General features: G+C 60.7%; 4 protein-coding genes across 4 annotated transcripts; 2 read left to right on the forward strand and 2 right to left on the reverse strand.

Moving 5' to 3' along the window:
- Positions 1 to 1,004: 1,004 nt before the first annotated feature.
- On the forward strand, positions 1,005 to 1,955 carry A1Q1_00704 (riboflavin aldehyde-forming enzyme; the record flags this gene model as incomplete). The annotated part of the gene is made up of 1 exon (XM_014328443.1): positions 1,005 to 1,955. The coding sequence occupies one exon, from the start codon at positions 1,005 to 1,007 to the stop codon at positions 1,953 to 1,955; it is 951 nt and encodes a 316-aa protein (XP_014183918.1).
- Positions 1,956 to 5,333: 3,378 nt separating this feature from the next.
- Positions 5,334 to 8,301, reverse strand: A1Q1_00705 (uncharacterized protein; the record flags this gene model as incomplete). Its single annotated transcript, XM_014328444.1, has 3 exons — positions 5,334 to 7,743; positions 7,797 to 7,898; positions 7,988 to 8,301. 3 exons carry the CDS (start codon positions 8,299 to 8,301, stop codon positions 5,334 to 5,336), a joined length of 2,826 nt encoding a protein of 941 aa, XP_014183919.1.
- A 2,633-nt stretch (positions 8,302 to 10,934) lies between these two features.
- A1Q1_00706 (uncharacterized protein) lies at positions 10,935 to 12,725 on the forward strand (the record flags this gene model as incomplete). The annotated part of the gene is made up of 2 exons (XM_014328445.1): positions 10,935 to 11,293; positions 11,408 to 12,725. The coding sequence occupies 2 exons, from the start codon at positions 10,935 to 10,937 to the stop codon at positions 12,723 to 12,725; spliced, it is 1,677 nt and encodes a 558-aa protein (XP_014183920.1).
- A 244-nt stretch (positions 12,726 to 12,969) lies between these two features.
- A1Q1_00707 (uncharacterized protein) lies at positions 12,970 to 13,950 on the reverse strand (the record flags this gene model as incomplete). Its single annotated transcript, XM_014328446.1, has 2 exons — positions 12,970 to 13,308; positions 13,393 to 13,950. The coding sequence occupies 2 exons, from the start codon at positions 13,948 to 13,950 to the stop codon at positions 12,970 to 12,972; spliced, it is 897 nt and encodes a 298-aa protein (XP_014183921.1).
- Between the last annotated feature and the right edge of the window lie 1,946 nt (positions 13,951 to 15,896).

Below are 15,896 nucleotides of genomic sequence, written 5' to 3' on the forward strand. Positions count from 1 at the left end.
CGGATAGCAGCTCGCTACCTGAGGCTTACGTGCAAGATTAATGCTTGATTAAGCAGCTCTACGGACTCTGCTGAACGGACTAACCGGGAGGACGCGTGCATGGGTTCTACTGGCAGTCGCGTCGTGGTACGTGCAGTGGGTCGGATGCTCGGAGTGGTTTGAATTCGCGCACCCGACTTGGCGCGCTTGGCTGGGCAGGGAGGCGAAGCAAAGGGGTTGTGCCGAGTGCTCGAGTGGGTGCACCTGGCCAACGCACGTCAGGGGGTAGTGGCGCCCCAGGGTTGAAGCTCACCCCCCCTTCGTGCGCTACCCGTCCTATGCTTTCATCGCGTTTCACTCTCAACTTGACCTAGCCTGCCCGCACTAGACCAGCACATTCCTGCAGGACCGACACCACTCGACCTCATTGCCCGGTCTAGGGGGTCAGGGCAACCTTGCCTACAGAGGTATTGAGCGAGGGACGCCGAAGCGGCGCACTAAGAACTAATTGTGCGCTTGACGGCAACTCTCGCGCGCGCCCTTGGGCGACCCTTGGGCAACCCTGGGCCTGGTGGCACCCGGATCGTCCAGTTGCACCTGCACACCCGATCAGTGCCAAGAACTAACCTCTTGCGCGGGATGTGCATCTCACCCACCTCACTGGAAGCTCCCCTACCAAACACTGCCCCGGGCATATAATGGCTGACCCCCCTTCGTACTGACATCTTTCCCTCCTTATCCTTCAACCCTTCTCATCTCTACTGAACCACACATCGCGAAAGTTCGGCCGGCCCGTTCTCCTCTCGACTGTCCATCGTTCAACGACTTCTCCTGTGATCACCTACTCTCATTACTATCTCACTGTCTACACTCTCTCGACGTCCCCTCAACGTTCGAACCAACCCACCAAGAGATCATCCTGATACAACCTTGACGGCACATCACGACTTCTCTTGACCAACACACAACCACCTCTCTTGTCTCAATAACCTGTCACTCTTTGTTTCCATAAACCACCAAACAAAATGAAGACTACCGTTATCGCTACCCTCGCGCTTGCGCTCTCCGCCGCCGCCGCGCCCCTCGCCAGCTCTCAGCGCCACGTCATGCCCCACGCTGTCCGCACGCACCGCAACCTTGCCCGCCGCGGCCAGAAGTGCGAGAACGGCACGGTCGGCCACAACTTCGCCGCCGAGGCCCCCGTTGACGTCGCCGAGGTCCTCGACACTGGCGCCAAGAAGAACAAGAAGCAGAAGGGAGAGCACAAGCAGGACAACTGGACCTCTCCCTCTCCCTCGTCGTCGTCTTCGACCGCCGAGTCTCAGCCCACTGAGAACGGCGACAAGCACGACAACAACCAGGGCAACCAGGACCAGAACAACCAGGGCAACAACGACAACAAGGACCAGGGCCAGAGCGGCAGCGTCGGCAGCGGCTGGGCCTCGGGCGACTACGCCTGGGGTTCTGGTCCCGACTTCCTGAAGATCGGCAACGACGGCAAGTATGTTGGCTCTGGACCCCGCGCCAATGCCAAGGGCACGTTCTACTCGCTCCAGAACCCTGCCGAGAACCACGGCTACGACAAGACTGCCTGTGGTACTGACAACCCGTCCGACACTACTCCCCTCGTCGCCATGTCGAAGGACAACTGGAATGAGCTCTGGCAGGGATCCTCCTACGACGCTCCCATCTGTGGCCGTCACATCAGAGTCACCTACAAGGGTCGTTCGGCCATTGCCACCGTCAACGACCAATGCGCCACGTGCAAGTACAACCACATTGACATGTCGCCCGTCCTCTTCTACTACCTCACCGATGGCAAGGAGGCCGGCGACGCCCTCGGCGAGATGAAGGGCCCGGAGTTCTCCTGGGAGTGGGTTGACGACGCACCCCAGGCCCCTGGCAGCTTCACCGACCTCCCCTCCGACGGCTTCCACTGGGACGGCTCCGGTGGTGCCGGCACCAACCCCTGGTAAACGTCGATCGACGGCGTGACTCGCTCACGTTGACCGAACGATGGACCCATAAACCAGACACTATTCATTCCCGCCGCGCACGAGCACTCTGCCTACCCTGTCTCTTGCGCGGCTCGGCACTTTGTTCATTCTTCGCCTCTCCCTCATCTTTTGATTAGCATATGCGAACCGGTTTTGCATGCACATCACTTGGGCATTTGGATCTTCGTTTCTCCCCAGTAGCATACAGCTCCGACCCTCGTTGCTTAGGAGAGTTTGGCCCAGGAGCCATCTGACAAGCCGCGATGCCAACTGACGCACCCGCCCAGGACTCGGCGGCACACAAGGGAAGGTAGGGAGCAGCGACGTGCCTCGTCCCACTGGAGGCTTGCGGTTTAACTCTGGGTTCCCAACTCGCCTCTGAGTTTGACAAACCGCTGGACCCGGTGCCTGCGTTCCTGCGAGCCAATGTCGTCGCTCCAAGGCGCGTCGCACTCTGGAGCGCTGTAACTCTACTGGGCGTGCTGTGCTGCACTCGCTTGTCATGTGCGTCCTGCTCTGGTCCTGCCTGATGCGGACGGTTCTGCTTAGAGAGCGTACTTGCAGTTCGCTGTCGACCATTGGCTGACGTGACCCGCCGCTCCATGCTCCGGTTCAAGGTGCACTTTCAGACTAGTTTGCCCTAGTCTGTGTCCGGTGACTGCCGGACATGCACAAAGCACACCCAGCACGGATGTGTGATGCGCGCGATCACACCGTCCCGGTGTCACTCCCCATTGTCCAACCAGTGATCGGCTGAACGCCTGAATGGGCAGGAGGTGGTACGCGGGCTACGCGGGACGTAATGGCTCCCTGTTCAGCCCGCACGGCATCCCACTGCACGTCACGGACGCACACTCGCATTCAGCGATGCTATCATGCATTCTACATTCGAGGAGTCTGACGCGCTGCATTAAGACGCATGGGACGCTTGCGGCTAGCGTGCTTCTGTCATAGTCGCTCGTCCTGCGATCCTGCAGGAGGCATGCAGGTCTTCACTGTCCTGATCTCCTGCAGGACGAGGGCTTGTCGCAAGGTACGGCGGTCCGTGTCAACTCCTGCCTAGCGCCTCCGAGGGTGCACGGTGCACGGTGCACCTTCACTTGCATGCGCCGAACGCTCCGACATCTCAACTCATTCTGCGCACACTCGCTCCATCCTGTCTTCTGCATGCTGCAATGCTGCAACATAAAGCATGCGTTGCTGAAGGCAGGAGGAGCCTCGCCTCTGGTGACGAGGTTGCGAGCGCCGGGGCTCAGGGAAGTTGTCAGGCACGGCTATCCCCTATTGTGCTCTCAGAGGTGAAACGCGGTACCGTGTTGCATCCGACATAGGTCGGTTGGACCCCTCCCACCCTCCATGGCCCTCATTGCGGTCCGCTTTGAATGCCATTAATGTCGCAGCGAGTGACCCCGAGACCGAGACCGAGAGGATGTAGGGGCAGAGGGGTTGGAGTGGGCTGGAAACCTGAGTATACAGAGGTGACGTTGATACTGTCGGTAAAGTGGCTCTGCAATGGTAGTGCTTGCAAGAATCCGGGTGGAATGCGCAAGCTATCGCGTCGGCGCGATGTGTACGCACATCTCGGCACGTCTTCGACGGACTTCGGTTCCGGGAACTACATGGACGCATAGACTCTTCGGGACAGAGTGCTCCATCGCTGATACCAATCCCGACTTACCCACCGTCTCTTACGCAGGTCTGCTCTGACGGAAGGCCAGTCCACTCCGCTCACTGGCATCAGATCCATCACGTGATGAGTGTGGCGAAGCTGGTCCTCCGACGGAGTTGGCGGCCCTCGGAGCTGTGCTAAATCCCCAACGTTTGACCTCTCGACACGTCATGAGTTCCGTCACATGCTCGAAGCGGTGAGGAGCAGGTGTACGAGTATGGTCACAGTGCATTGACAGTTGGTTTGAGCAGGTCCTGTGACGTTTGAGAGCGGAGGAGAGTGGCCGACGGATCGTCTCGATATGAATACCCCATGATGAGATGCGGTGCTCTCGTCTCCTGTTTCCAAGCTATTCATGTCACATGTGCAAGAGACTGGCCACATTTCAGGAGCCTGGCAACAGACGGTGTCCTGTGTGCTGACATGGCAGGGCCGTTTCTGGGAGGTCAAGTTGCGTATATAAGAAGGACCGTCTGAGAACTGTTGCTGGCCAGACCACGACACACGAAGAGGCAAGCTTCGCCAACGCTCCTCTGAGGAGGTAGAAGGCACTGGTGGCCAGATCAGCACCGGATTCCGTGCTCCACCCCCTACCCTCCGCTCTCAGGCAGCCCTATCCAGGGCTGTCTCCGGAAGAGCACCCACACCACTTCGACTCCACCGAGAGGCACACACGACGTCCAACTACGAACGCCCCTTGACACGACAGTCACGCACCATGGACAATACCGACCCGCACTCCTCCACAAGCGGCAAAAGCGGCCAAGAACACTCTGATACACACGCAGAACCCAGAAAACCAAAAACACGAACAGACAAGCAGAAAACAAAGTCAGAAAGCAACCAAACCCAAACCAAATTCAGTAAACCCGAAAACAGCACAAAAACAGTTACCTCCTTCCCCTTCCATGGCCTGCGCCCGGTTGATGCTCCCAAAGCACTGCGGATGAATGCTAGACGGAAGTAGGGGGCAGCACACGAACCTCTGTTCTGAATCCAGGCAGACAGGCAGACGAAGCTGTTTACCCCCTGCCCGTAGAACCCACCGGCCCAACAACCTACCGAGCGATGCTCGCTCATCACCAGTGGCGCCAACAGCGCACGCACGGGGTCATCGCACCCCAAACGAACATTGTCCCCAAGTTCCATGTACGACCGAACGACCGAACAGAAATGCCCAGACGTACTCGAAAAGCCAAATCACAGAATTTAGAGACGAAATGACCCGGAAAAAGAAAACCCACTCGAAACACTAAGAAAGCACGTGCCGACTTGCCCTACTGTACGCAGGACATGGACACTGAACGATTGTAGAATGGAACACGAAAATCGACAAAAAAGAAACAGAAAACAGAAAACAGAAACAGCAACAGTAGATAGAGAACAAGAAAACAAGAAAACATATCCCCGATTATCCCATAGCTTCGAAATGAACGGTTGTATCACCATCGCCATCTCGTTGCTCATTCCCACCAGCTGAAGCGCTGTGGCCGTCTGCCTTGTGCTTGATCTGATGTCCCAGTCTCCTTTCGACGATCGAGGCGTACACTTGCCTCTCAAATCTCAAGTCAGGCCAAAGACTCTTGTCAGTCAGGCTCAGCCGTGTCAGAACGATTGTGCATAAAGGAGTGGAAGCGAGTCTAGCGGTCATCATGCAATAGATACATCGTAGTGTCAGGACTACCATTTTAGTCGAGCTGGACGTCAATCTCCTCGACGCCCGGCGGGAGCTTGCCCGCCGCGGGAACGGCGTTCTCGGCCGCCTCCTCTGCCTCGTGGGCGAGCTGCTCCGCCTCGTCATCGAGCTCCATCGCGACAGGCGCCGCCTGCTCAACCTTGACTGGCTCGGCGGGGACGGCCTGGCTCTCGGCCACGACGGTGTGGTCGGCGTTGTCCTCGTTGGCGCCGCCGCGCCATCCGTCCAGCTGCTCCGCCGCCGTGACGCCGACGGCGCCAGCGTCGACACCGACGGGCGCACGGTCGTCAGCTGGAATCTCCGCGTCATCCGCCGCAACCTTGCCGACCAGGTTGCCGCCGGTCGTGTCCTGCATCGGCGGCTGCTCCTTCTGCGGGCCCGCGAGGCCCTGCGTCTTCTCCTCCTGCGCGGCGTCGTCGCCCTTGTCGAACACGTTCGCGATCGGCTCAGGCACCTCCTCGACGAGCGTCGTCGTCGCTGCCTCGGCGTTCACGTACACGTGCTTCTCGGGCTCGACGACGGCGCTCTGCGCATAGTACTCGTGCATGCTGCCGTGGAAGTCGGCGCACGAGAAGTCCCATGACTTGAGCCACTTGGCCTGCTCGCACTTGGGGCGAGTCCAGGGGTTGGCATAAGCGAGCGGCGAGAAGTAGTTGTACGACCAGATCGCGACGATGATGATTGCCACGGCTATCTGGAGACGAGCGCGCGGGCGGATGCGCGAGGTGGCGTAGTCGAACACTGTGCAGAAGAGCAGGATCGCGAACCACAGGGCCGGGAGGTAGTGGTGCAGGAACAGCTGACGCTGCATCAGGAAGAACGGCGCGTAGTGCAGTGCCCAGCCCATGAGCAGGAAGGCGCACACCTCATCATAGTACGCGATCTTGGGGAGGTACAGGTCACGGTATCCACGCTGCGCGCGGAGGATCAGGAGACCGCGGACGGCGACGTAGGTGAGGACAGCGAGCGACGATGACCACCAGATGACAGGGTTGCCCATGAGATAAACCTGGCGGTGGTCCTTGACCCAGAAGTTGATACCGCGGCGGAGCCAAGGCCAGTGCTGCGGGCGCGAGTCGTAGGCGTGGCGTTCAGTGAGACCAGCGTTCGTGCGCCACATGACACCCTGCAGCTCCCAGAACTTCTTGACGAAGCCGGGCTTCTCGTAATTGACACGTTCGGCGTCCTCGGGCAGCTGCTTGTGCGTCGAGGTCTCGACGTACCAGAGCGAGTTGTCCCAGGTCGGGTTCTTGTTGCAGGTGACCTCCTGCTGCTCGAAACCCCAGTCGGGAAGCTTCACCTTGTGCGAGAACAGGTAGCAGCCGGTCATGGCGTGGCGGAGACGGAAAACGGAGCGGAGGGTGCGCAGCTGGTGCTTCGCGAGCTTGTCCTTGCCACGAGTCTCGGGGACAATCTCGAGGACAAAGTCGTCGTTGGCGTCACCGGCAAAGCCAGGGAAGCCATAGCCGGAAACCTCGTTCTGGAAGTCGACCTCGGAGACGGGCGGGCGGACGTCGTGCGAATGCAGGCGCTTCTCGGTCTGGACGTGCTCGAGGCGGAGCTTTGTGCCGGTGATGATCGACTCGAACGGAAGGTCATCCCAGGGGTACGAGATGGCTCCGTCGGGCGCGGAAGCGTTGACGAGGCGCCAAACGTTGTTCTCGTCCTTGTGGGGGTAGAGCGTGATCTGCTGCTGCTTTGAGCCCCCGGGGTATGCGCTGTTATGCGAGTGAAGGTAACCGCCCTGCGTGTTGACGTGGCGAATGGTGACGAGCGAGCCCATGCCGACGTCGGCGTACGTGTCCATCATGTGGTGGCCGTCAAGGGTGTGCTGGAACTCAGAGCTCATGAATCCGTCACCGTCACCGCTCTGGTCGAGGATCCAGAAGTGGATCCAGAAGGTGAACATGTAGATGAACACGGGGATGACGATGAGGCACATGGCGCGCGCAGCAAAGTGCTTGATCCACATGCGCGGGGTGACCTTGAGGTTGCCGAGCAGAAGCCAGAGCTGGCGGAGTGTACCCAGACCGACGGTGGCGATGGTGAACAGGCCGACCCACTTGCACGAGGCAACGGCTCCGAGGGCACCACCAGTGAGGGCGAGGTTGCGCCACCATGAGGGGGTGAATGCGCGGCCCTCCGAGTCGTCGTTGGAGAAGCGGACCCAGAAGAAGATGGTCAGCGCGGTGAAGAAGACGAGGTACGAGTCGAGGAGAATAAGCCTCGACTGGGTGATGAGCGCGTTCTCAAAGGTGACGAGGAGCGCGCCGAGGATGGCCGAGGCGAGGGAAAGGCGGAGCGAGATGAGCGTAAGGAAGGTGAGGGGGACGAGGGCGAGGCCGAGAATGGCAGGGAAAGCCCTCATGATGATGTACGGGACATTCGGCTCGAGGTAGTCCCTGGGCGCGTCAGCCAAAACAACAATGAATAGCCCGTCAAAACCACAACTCACTTGCCGATGTCCTTGAAGTCGAACTTGCCGTCGAAACGACCAAGGAAGGCGCTAAGCGTGACCAGCAGCTTGGCGAGCGGGGGGTGGACGTCCATGAAATACCTGCGGCGAAGGTACTTGGCGGCGAAGCCTCCAAAGTGGACCTCATCGAATCTGTTGTCAGCTCAACCACCCTCGTTATGTTAGCTTACACGACGCTGGTAGGCCAGCCGAGGTTCCAGAGACGGACGAAGCAGGCAACAATCGTCACGGCGCCGAGGAGGATCCACTCCCTCCGCCTGAGGCCGAGCTTGCCTCCTGCGCGGTCTCCCCGGCGGCGCATCGAGAAGCTCGTTGATGTTGACACGGGGCCGTCGTCTTTGTTCCGGAGCTTTGCGTCGGCGTCCGACTCTGGGCGCGGTCCAGAGGACGAGGACGGGGGGTTGTATGGCGGCGGCGTGGACTCGTCAGGCGTGCCGCGTCCGCCGCGACGGGTCAGCGGGTGCTGCGAGGCGTAGGACGACATTGTCGGTCCGAAAATCCCAGCGGTCGAGCTCGATGCACGGGGTGAGCCTGGCGGGGCGAGGTCGAGAAAGGCCGGCAAGGGCAAAGGGAAAGAGCAAGGTGTTCCACCTGCTGCAAAAGAGAAGGGCAGTGGAAGAAATGGAAAGAGAGGGTGAAAGGAGCGGTGCAAAGGAGGGAGGGCGAAAGATAGCCCGGTCGCTAGCGTGCGTACCGATAGAGTGATCGGATTGTGTGTGTCAGCTCGGTGCGATAGTTCCGTATGCCGCAGCTGTCGCGGCTGCTGCTATCAAGTACCGCGGATACGGACCCGGGGAGAGCTATGCATCAGGTGACCGGCTAGGTTGCGACGATTGCGGGCTTGGTCTGAACAGAAAAATACATCCACTGTTGGGTTGTTGGCCACCCAGCAGCACGCCTTGCCCTGGAAAAGGGGGGGGGGAGTTGACGCCATGGACGACGCCACCCGGTATCTCTCGCCCCTCTTTTGCTCCTCTCGCATCCAACGGCCACAGCGGAGCACCGAGGAGACGCGGCCGGCCGATGCGCAGAGCCACGGGGCTTACGGGGCCCATGCGTTCGGGGCCTGTGCACAGGTGGTGCATTGTTGGAGGGATGCACTGACGGCGAGAGGGCGGTGCGAGGGAGGCCGAGGGAGAGGGCCAAGAGAGTCCAAAACACGGGTGCACGGGTGCATCTGACGCAGAGGCAGTTGCCGCCGGCGGTTGCGGTAGCCGTGCCGCCGGCTCAGGCGGTATCGATAAGCGGGTGACCATTGCAATGGATGCTTCCGTGGGTCTCGTGGGTCATATTCATTCATTTCTCGGAAAACCCAGGCAGACAACTCTTCCGACGATACTCCAGTCTGCAACACCCCGAACATCCCGACGGCCACAGAAAGGGGGGGCACACGAGCACGCGTGGTCTCAGTCGCCGCCGACATCACATGCATGAGATCTCTCATCTTTTTCAATGCGAAGAATGATTTGATTGCGATTGGTGGCATATGGATCCAGAAGGCGGAGCATCGATAGTGCCGAAGGAGATCGAGGTGCCTTGGCGTGCCTCTTTGTTCACAAACTTACCGAGCCCCGGAATCAAATCAGCCGCGATACCACACTCACCCATGTTCCATGTCGGAAAGTGGCACAGGAATAACTCTGATGGCCTCGGCGCCCCGCGTGGCTGCAGCTAATTCACCCACGGTCGTCATTGCGGCTGCCTGCCTCGCACCACCCACTTCGGCCGGCACTTGACCCGGACTATCACGTGATTATCCTGGCGCACAACGGAGATCAGGTGGTTCCAACGGACTGTCTGATGATGTCAGCGGGATGACTAGCGTCCTTTTTCGTCGGTCCGTGGAGTGACCGTTTGCCTGAACAAGACATACTACCATCCGACCGATGCCGACAGACCGACAGACCGATAGGTCGCGCGGTACGTAACCAGAACAAGGTTCAGGAATTAGTCTGTCAGTTCCTCACGCCAAGCAACTACTTCGCGTCATGCTCGCGACTGCCGGCGACAAACCTCCCAAAGTGCATTGGTGTGCCTGTAATTGCTTCGTGCAACTCCCGGACACGGACTCGTCCTCCTTCATCAGCCCGCATTCTCACACTCGATGTGGCCTTCCCGACCTCCGAGAGCTCTCATCCAACGATTCCGACACTCACGCCAGGCTCAAGGTTCGCTCCTGCACGCCCACGCTCACTCACGCAAACATCGGGCAGGGGCTGCGCTACCAGACTCTTCCTCGTCACTGTTACAAACTCAAATACATTGATGATGGCGAGCCATTGCTCGCTTGCTTGCTACGACATCAATTGTGAGAAACCCGGCGACCGTGTAACACTGATGGACGTGTATCTGTGCCCACAGTCTGTAATGATAATGTTGCCGTGTCCTTCTACCCCTCTTCTCCTATGCGTGTGTGTGCGTGTATGGATGTTTGCTGCTGGCGAGCTGATTGCTTGTTGACAAGAGACGAAAAAAAAAAAAAGTGATAAATGATGAGAGGAGTCTAGAACGCAGAGTTCATGAATGACGTACTGCGCGTCACGAGAGGAAAGCAAAGGATGCCAGGATGACCCACGCTCTGACCCGAGAACAGGACAACAGCGGACACATCCGTCATCGCTGCGAACACACAAGTGCTATGCACCAAAGACATCCCAAAGATCGTTCCTGGCTAGCCACGGCTTGGCCTCTTGGTCTCTCTCTGACGATACCCTCTTGCATGCGACCACACACACACAACACAACACTGCCAACACTCACACCAAACGCGTTGATTAATCTCCCAGCTCTCAGCATCCGTCATTCTCCACTTGTTGCACCGCACACCGTCCACCAGATCTCATCATCCCCGTACCAGCACTCTGGTACTCGTCCTCCTTTCCTTCAGTCGGTCTCCCCCTCTCTCCCCGTGCTCGCGTCCGCCAGGCCACTGCATTCCTTCCACCCCCCCCCAACTCTCACGCAGCACTCGTGCCCACCGAGCACGGCCGCGTCACACCCCCCCATCAATCTTGGACATCTATATCAGGAGCATCGCCTCGTCGCAATCAGCCCCCGCAACACACCCCAGAGAGCCCCGGATTCATTAACCACCCTCTCCATCTCTCACTAGCGACCATGGACGCACCCCGCCTCGCCTCACCGCGCATGCCGCGACACAACGCCCTCTCTCCCCTCCAGGCCTTCAGCCCACTGCGCGAGGACCCGCCCGTGGCCTTCTCGGGCCGGCAAGGTCGGCCACCGACCAAGACGAGCGCGGCGCCCAGCGCAGCCAACTCGTCCGCGCGATCGCGGAGCATCTCGGCGATGGACCTGCCGAGCAGCGACAGCCGGCTGCGGCGCTCGCTGAACGGGCGCGAGAGGGCGTTCTCCTTTGCGAAAGGGACCCGGCGCAGGGATGGGGAGCCTGATGAGTGCAGCGGCATCATTACGAGGCTGCTGCTCGTCAAGGCGCCGAACAACGAGGGTCTGCACAAGTGAGTCACTACGGCCCGGGTTGCAAGGGTTACACAGGTTGCGCTGCAACCCTGTTGTCTACTACCGTGGTCCGGAATGTCTGTGCTACAATGTCCCGGTTAGCTAACACGCAGGCGCTCGCAGTCGGCCACCTCGCTGACAAACGTCGACACCTCGCCGCGCCGCTCGTCGTTTGCGGCCTCATTCGCGCAGTCCTCATCCGCCACCTCCCTTCCGTCCCTCGCCTCCTCTCCCCCCTCCCCGACGACGAGCAAGCACGAGCGCCAATCCTCCCTCGGGCACGGCAAGCCCCCCTCCCGCGCTCTGGAGCCCCAGCAAGTCGTCGACCTCGCCAAGGGCCTCATGACGCCCGTGTGCGCAAACGACGTGCCCGCAACGGGCCCGAAGCGCGTCCGCCGCAAGTCTGTGAGCGGGTACGACATCTCGCACCCGACCCCAGAGACGGAGGCGCTGGCGCTCGAGCCAGTCGAGTATCGCGAACTCCCTCCGGGTGCGCTGCTACCCTTCATCAACAGGCCCGAGGAAGTGAGCGAGCTCATCTTCACGCGCAACGTGCCCCTCGCAGACAGCTTAAAGTCGGCTCTGCCTTCTGGCGAGCTGCGCTCGACCTGGGCCGAGATGGACGCGACGCTTTTCAACTTCTCCGAGCTGCGGACCCTCATGACGGAGATTGACCGGCCACAGTGTCCCGACTACGAGTGGTGTGCGCTCGTGCGTGCTGCGGTGCGCACGCACTCGGCCGCGCTGTGGGAGACACTGGGCGAGTGTCTCGGGTGCGACGCCGAGCTGATGGTGGCGGGCGACGACCCTCTACTCTCTGATTTCGACTCGAGTGCCGAATCGACCCCGAGCCGGGTGTTCATCCGCGGCCTCCCCTCCGTCGGGCCCGAGGAGAGGCGCGAGGTCGAGGCGGCTGAGCGCGCGCTGGCATTAGAGTTCGGGGACGCCGACGACGTGACAGCAGCATGGAGCATGGACACGATCGGGGAGGACGAGGCGGGCACACCCACCGCCGAAGACCCGCAGCCGAAGCGCCGCACGCCCTCCTTTGTGGGTATCCAGATCCTGACGCAGAACCTGTCCGACTCGCCTGCCAGCAGCCCAGTCTCCCCCGCCAGCCCGGCCTTTATGCCCAGCCCCCTGCCCCCCTCGCCGCAGATGGGCATGGGCAAGTCCCCCCACAGCCCGCGCATGCGCCAGGCCGACATGTTCGAGCGCACGCCCGGAAACCCCCTCTTCCCGTCCAGCTTTAGCACGCTCAGCGTGCAGCCCACGCTGGGGCCGGGCAAGGCGCGCGTGCCCTCCGGCGGATACGTGCCCGATACGCGCAGGCGGAGCCAGGACTGGAACGCGATCCGCGCCAGGTTGAGCGGGACGGGGCTCAGCGAGAGCGCCATTACCTTTGTCAGCGATAGTAGTTTGGAGGTGTAGGCGAGGATGAGGCTGCAGGCCGAGCCCCGAGCCCCGAGCCCTTTGGTCGGGCCCTCTGGCCGAGCGATATCGCGGCCGGAGGGTTGAGTTGTGAGAAGGAATAGTGTGAAGAAGAAAACACGTCTTGTATTGATCAGAATCCCATGTATCGCGTCGTCGTCTCTTGCACCAGATAGAAAGTGGAGGCTATACATACACAGTTTGTTACAAGGTTCTGCTTCGTCGCACTCTCCGTATCTGGGATCTACCACTCGTCCTCCTCGCCAATATCGATCGGCGCGTCGCCCATATCCACCACAGTTGGCCGCGGTCGTTGTTGCTGGGTCTGTGCCCTCGACGCCTCGGCCTCCGCCTCAGCCAGCGCAGCGAGCTCGTCCTCGTCCTCGTCGGGCGCGAAGAGCGGTTCGCTGACTACAGACTTGAGCCCGGGCTGGGACGCAACAATGTTGCTCTCGAGCGCGGCGAGGTCGTCTGGCAGCTCGTTAAAGTCACCGTCGAGGTCTGCGTCGTCTGGAATGTCCCCGCCGGGGGACGCGGAGCGGTTGCGCCCGTAGAAGACGTCTTTCATGCCCGCGATCGAGTTCTGGGGTCAGCTATGCGTTCCATCCACAGCTCCGTGTCCGACAAGGCAGCCTTTGCTCGCTGCGCTCGCCTCGCCTCCACTCACGATCATGCGGTTCGTCCTGCACACGGCCTCGACGCGCCCAATCGTATACTTGAAGTCGCCCTTGGGGAACATGCCGTGCGCCCAGACAGTGTACATGTCGACGAGCAGGCCGAGGTCCTCCTTCTCCCTCCCTTTGCCCTTCACCTTCCAGCTCTTCGCAATCTTCATGAGCCGCGGGAGACCAGCGGGCGCCATGAGCCGTTCGTGGTCCACTTTCGCCATCTTGCGGCGCTTCTTCGCCGGCTCTCCGCCACCTTCGCCCTCGCCGCCAAAGTTCAGCGGGTCGTTATCGTCCGGAAGGGCCGAGAAGGCATTGTGCGTCAGTGGGCCGGGGCCGAGCGGGTCTTGCGCCGTGAAGGGGTCGTCTTCGATGTCGATCTCGCGCCCGTTCACATTCGCGTGCAGCTCGCAGTGAGAGGGCGAGACGGGCGAGACGGAGCGGACACTGCGCTGCGAGGCGAGGGGCGTCGCGCCGGGGGAGAAGAAGAGAGATTCCTCCTGCGCCCGCTGTGGGGGAGGGGAGGGGGAGTTGGCGCTGAAGAGGTCGTTCAGCGACATGTCGATGTGGTGAGCTCGAGGTGCAGACTTGGCTTTGTTTTTGTTCGAACCGCTGAGCGAGGACAGGCGCGTCTGTGTAATGTTGAGAGGGTGCGAGCGTGGGAGAGTAAGGACGCGTCGCGGGATCAGAAAGTGTTGCCACCGGCCGGACGCCTCTCTGTCCCATACCGCAAGTCCAGGGCCAGGGTCGAGGGGCGCGAGGGGCGCAAGGGGCGCAAGGGGCCCGTGTGAGTGGTAACTCTGGCGTCGTCAGCATCCAACAACGGCAACTTGCTTGGGCTCATGCACACGACAACAAACGATGCTCTTCAATGACGAGAGACGTCTACGGTTTCTACTCTGGCCCACCTGTTCATGGGATGCACCACGAGACAGATGAGCATTCATTGTTCCACTGTTAGCCGTATCGGGAAGCAAAGGTGGGAACGATGGACTTACAGCGGGCGACGCACTACAGCTTGCACTACACGGCCCAATTCATCGGCACAGGGACATTGTCTTCCCTCCCCTTCACAGTCGGCGACCCAAAACGTCTCTCCTCTCTCCTCGCCATCGACACTGTCATTGACTCATGTAGAATACTACTTATCCAATGCCGGCAGCGACATACACCACGTCTGCATGACATGAGAGAGTGCATGATGAGAGTAGCACCTATGGACGATTCGCGATGGCGTCAACGCACTGGCCTTCTGTCCACCTTTTGCAGGGACCAACGATCCCGGGCATGGTGCCGTCCAAGCCGTGCCCATCAACGTGCTAGTCTCCTTCCCTGCATTCCTACCCGGGAACACTCACTCACTTTCACTTCTCGACTTTCTTTTCTCACTGACATACTCTCTCTCTCCTCATCACACACACACACACACACACTGCTCATTGTACCTTGCTTGATCACCCTCACTCTCTCTTACACAACTGCTACACGACTTCTCACGACTTCACGACCTTCCACCCTCGCTTACCACCAATTCACCGCCACCACCACACCCCAGTAGCCTCTGCACCCCGGCCAAGCCCGGTTCCACGCCAAACTCTATCGGATTTTGACTTCCTTTCATGGCCCTAGTCGACCAACCCCCGTCTACTCCTCGAGTCTCAGGCCTCCCAGGTCCCACCACCAGGGGTCCTCCCGGGTTAGGACCCATGGGACCTGGAGGCATCGGTATGGGACTCGCAGGCATCGGGGCAGGCGCAGGCGAGCCGGTCACGACCGTCGTGCCCATCCCCGCGAGCGTGTTACGGCAGGCGAACCGGCGCGCGGTGCACCTGCTCCCGTCACTGCAACGCCAGTTTGGGGGCGTGCCTCTCCCCCTCCGGTCGAATCACTACGACGCCGTCGCGACTCTGGTCGCCAAACTCGACACTGAAAACAGCCCCGTCAAGCTCGCCGCAACCACCTTTCTCAACGACCTCGTCGACGCAGACGACGCACAGGTCACCGCTGAACGCGAAGCTGCCGCCGCCGCTGCTGCTGCCGCACAGAGACGAACAAGCGTCACGAGCCAATCCTCACAGCGCGTAATGTCGCCCGTTGAGCGTGTGCTGAGTCCGACGTCGCCCCGATCTCCCCGCCGATCCCTCGACCAGGCAGCGAGCGGTATCCCGGGCCCCCGTCTTACGACGCCAACGTTTGGCACGTCTGCCGCCTCGCCGAGCGTGACGGGCCGCTTCTCCCGCCCCTCGCCGCTTGGCTCGGGACACGCGCGCACCGGCAGTTCGGCCTCCAACGGGCACAGCGGACTGCCGCAGCTCAAGCCCGTTCCGCTCACGAAGCGTCGGCCGTCCTCCGACCCGCCCCAGCCGCTGCAGGAGATGCAGCCAAACGCGCCGCTGACCCCGCAGCGCGCTCCGCCCCGCCGCAAAGTTGGCGCACACCACGCCGCCTACGCCCGCCTCATCGAGCAGCAGGAGCAGCAGGCCCAGCAGCAAAAGTCGTATACTCC

This window comes from Trichosporon asahii (genome assembly GCF_000293215.1).
Source record: "Trichosporon asahii var. asahii CBS 2479 unplaced genomic scaffold scaffold00003, whole genome shotgun sequence".
Lineage (NCBI taxonomy): Eukaryota > Fungi > Basidiomycota > Tremellomycetes > Trichosporonales > Trichosporonaceae > Trichosporon > Trichosporon asahii.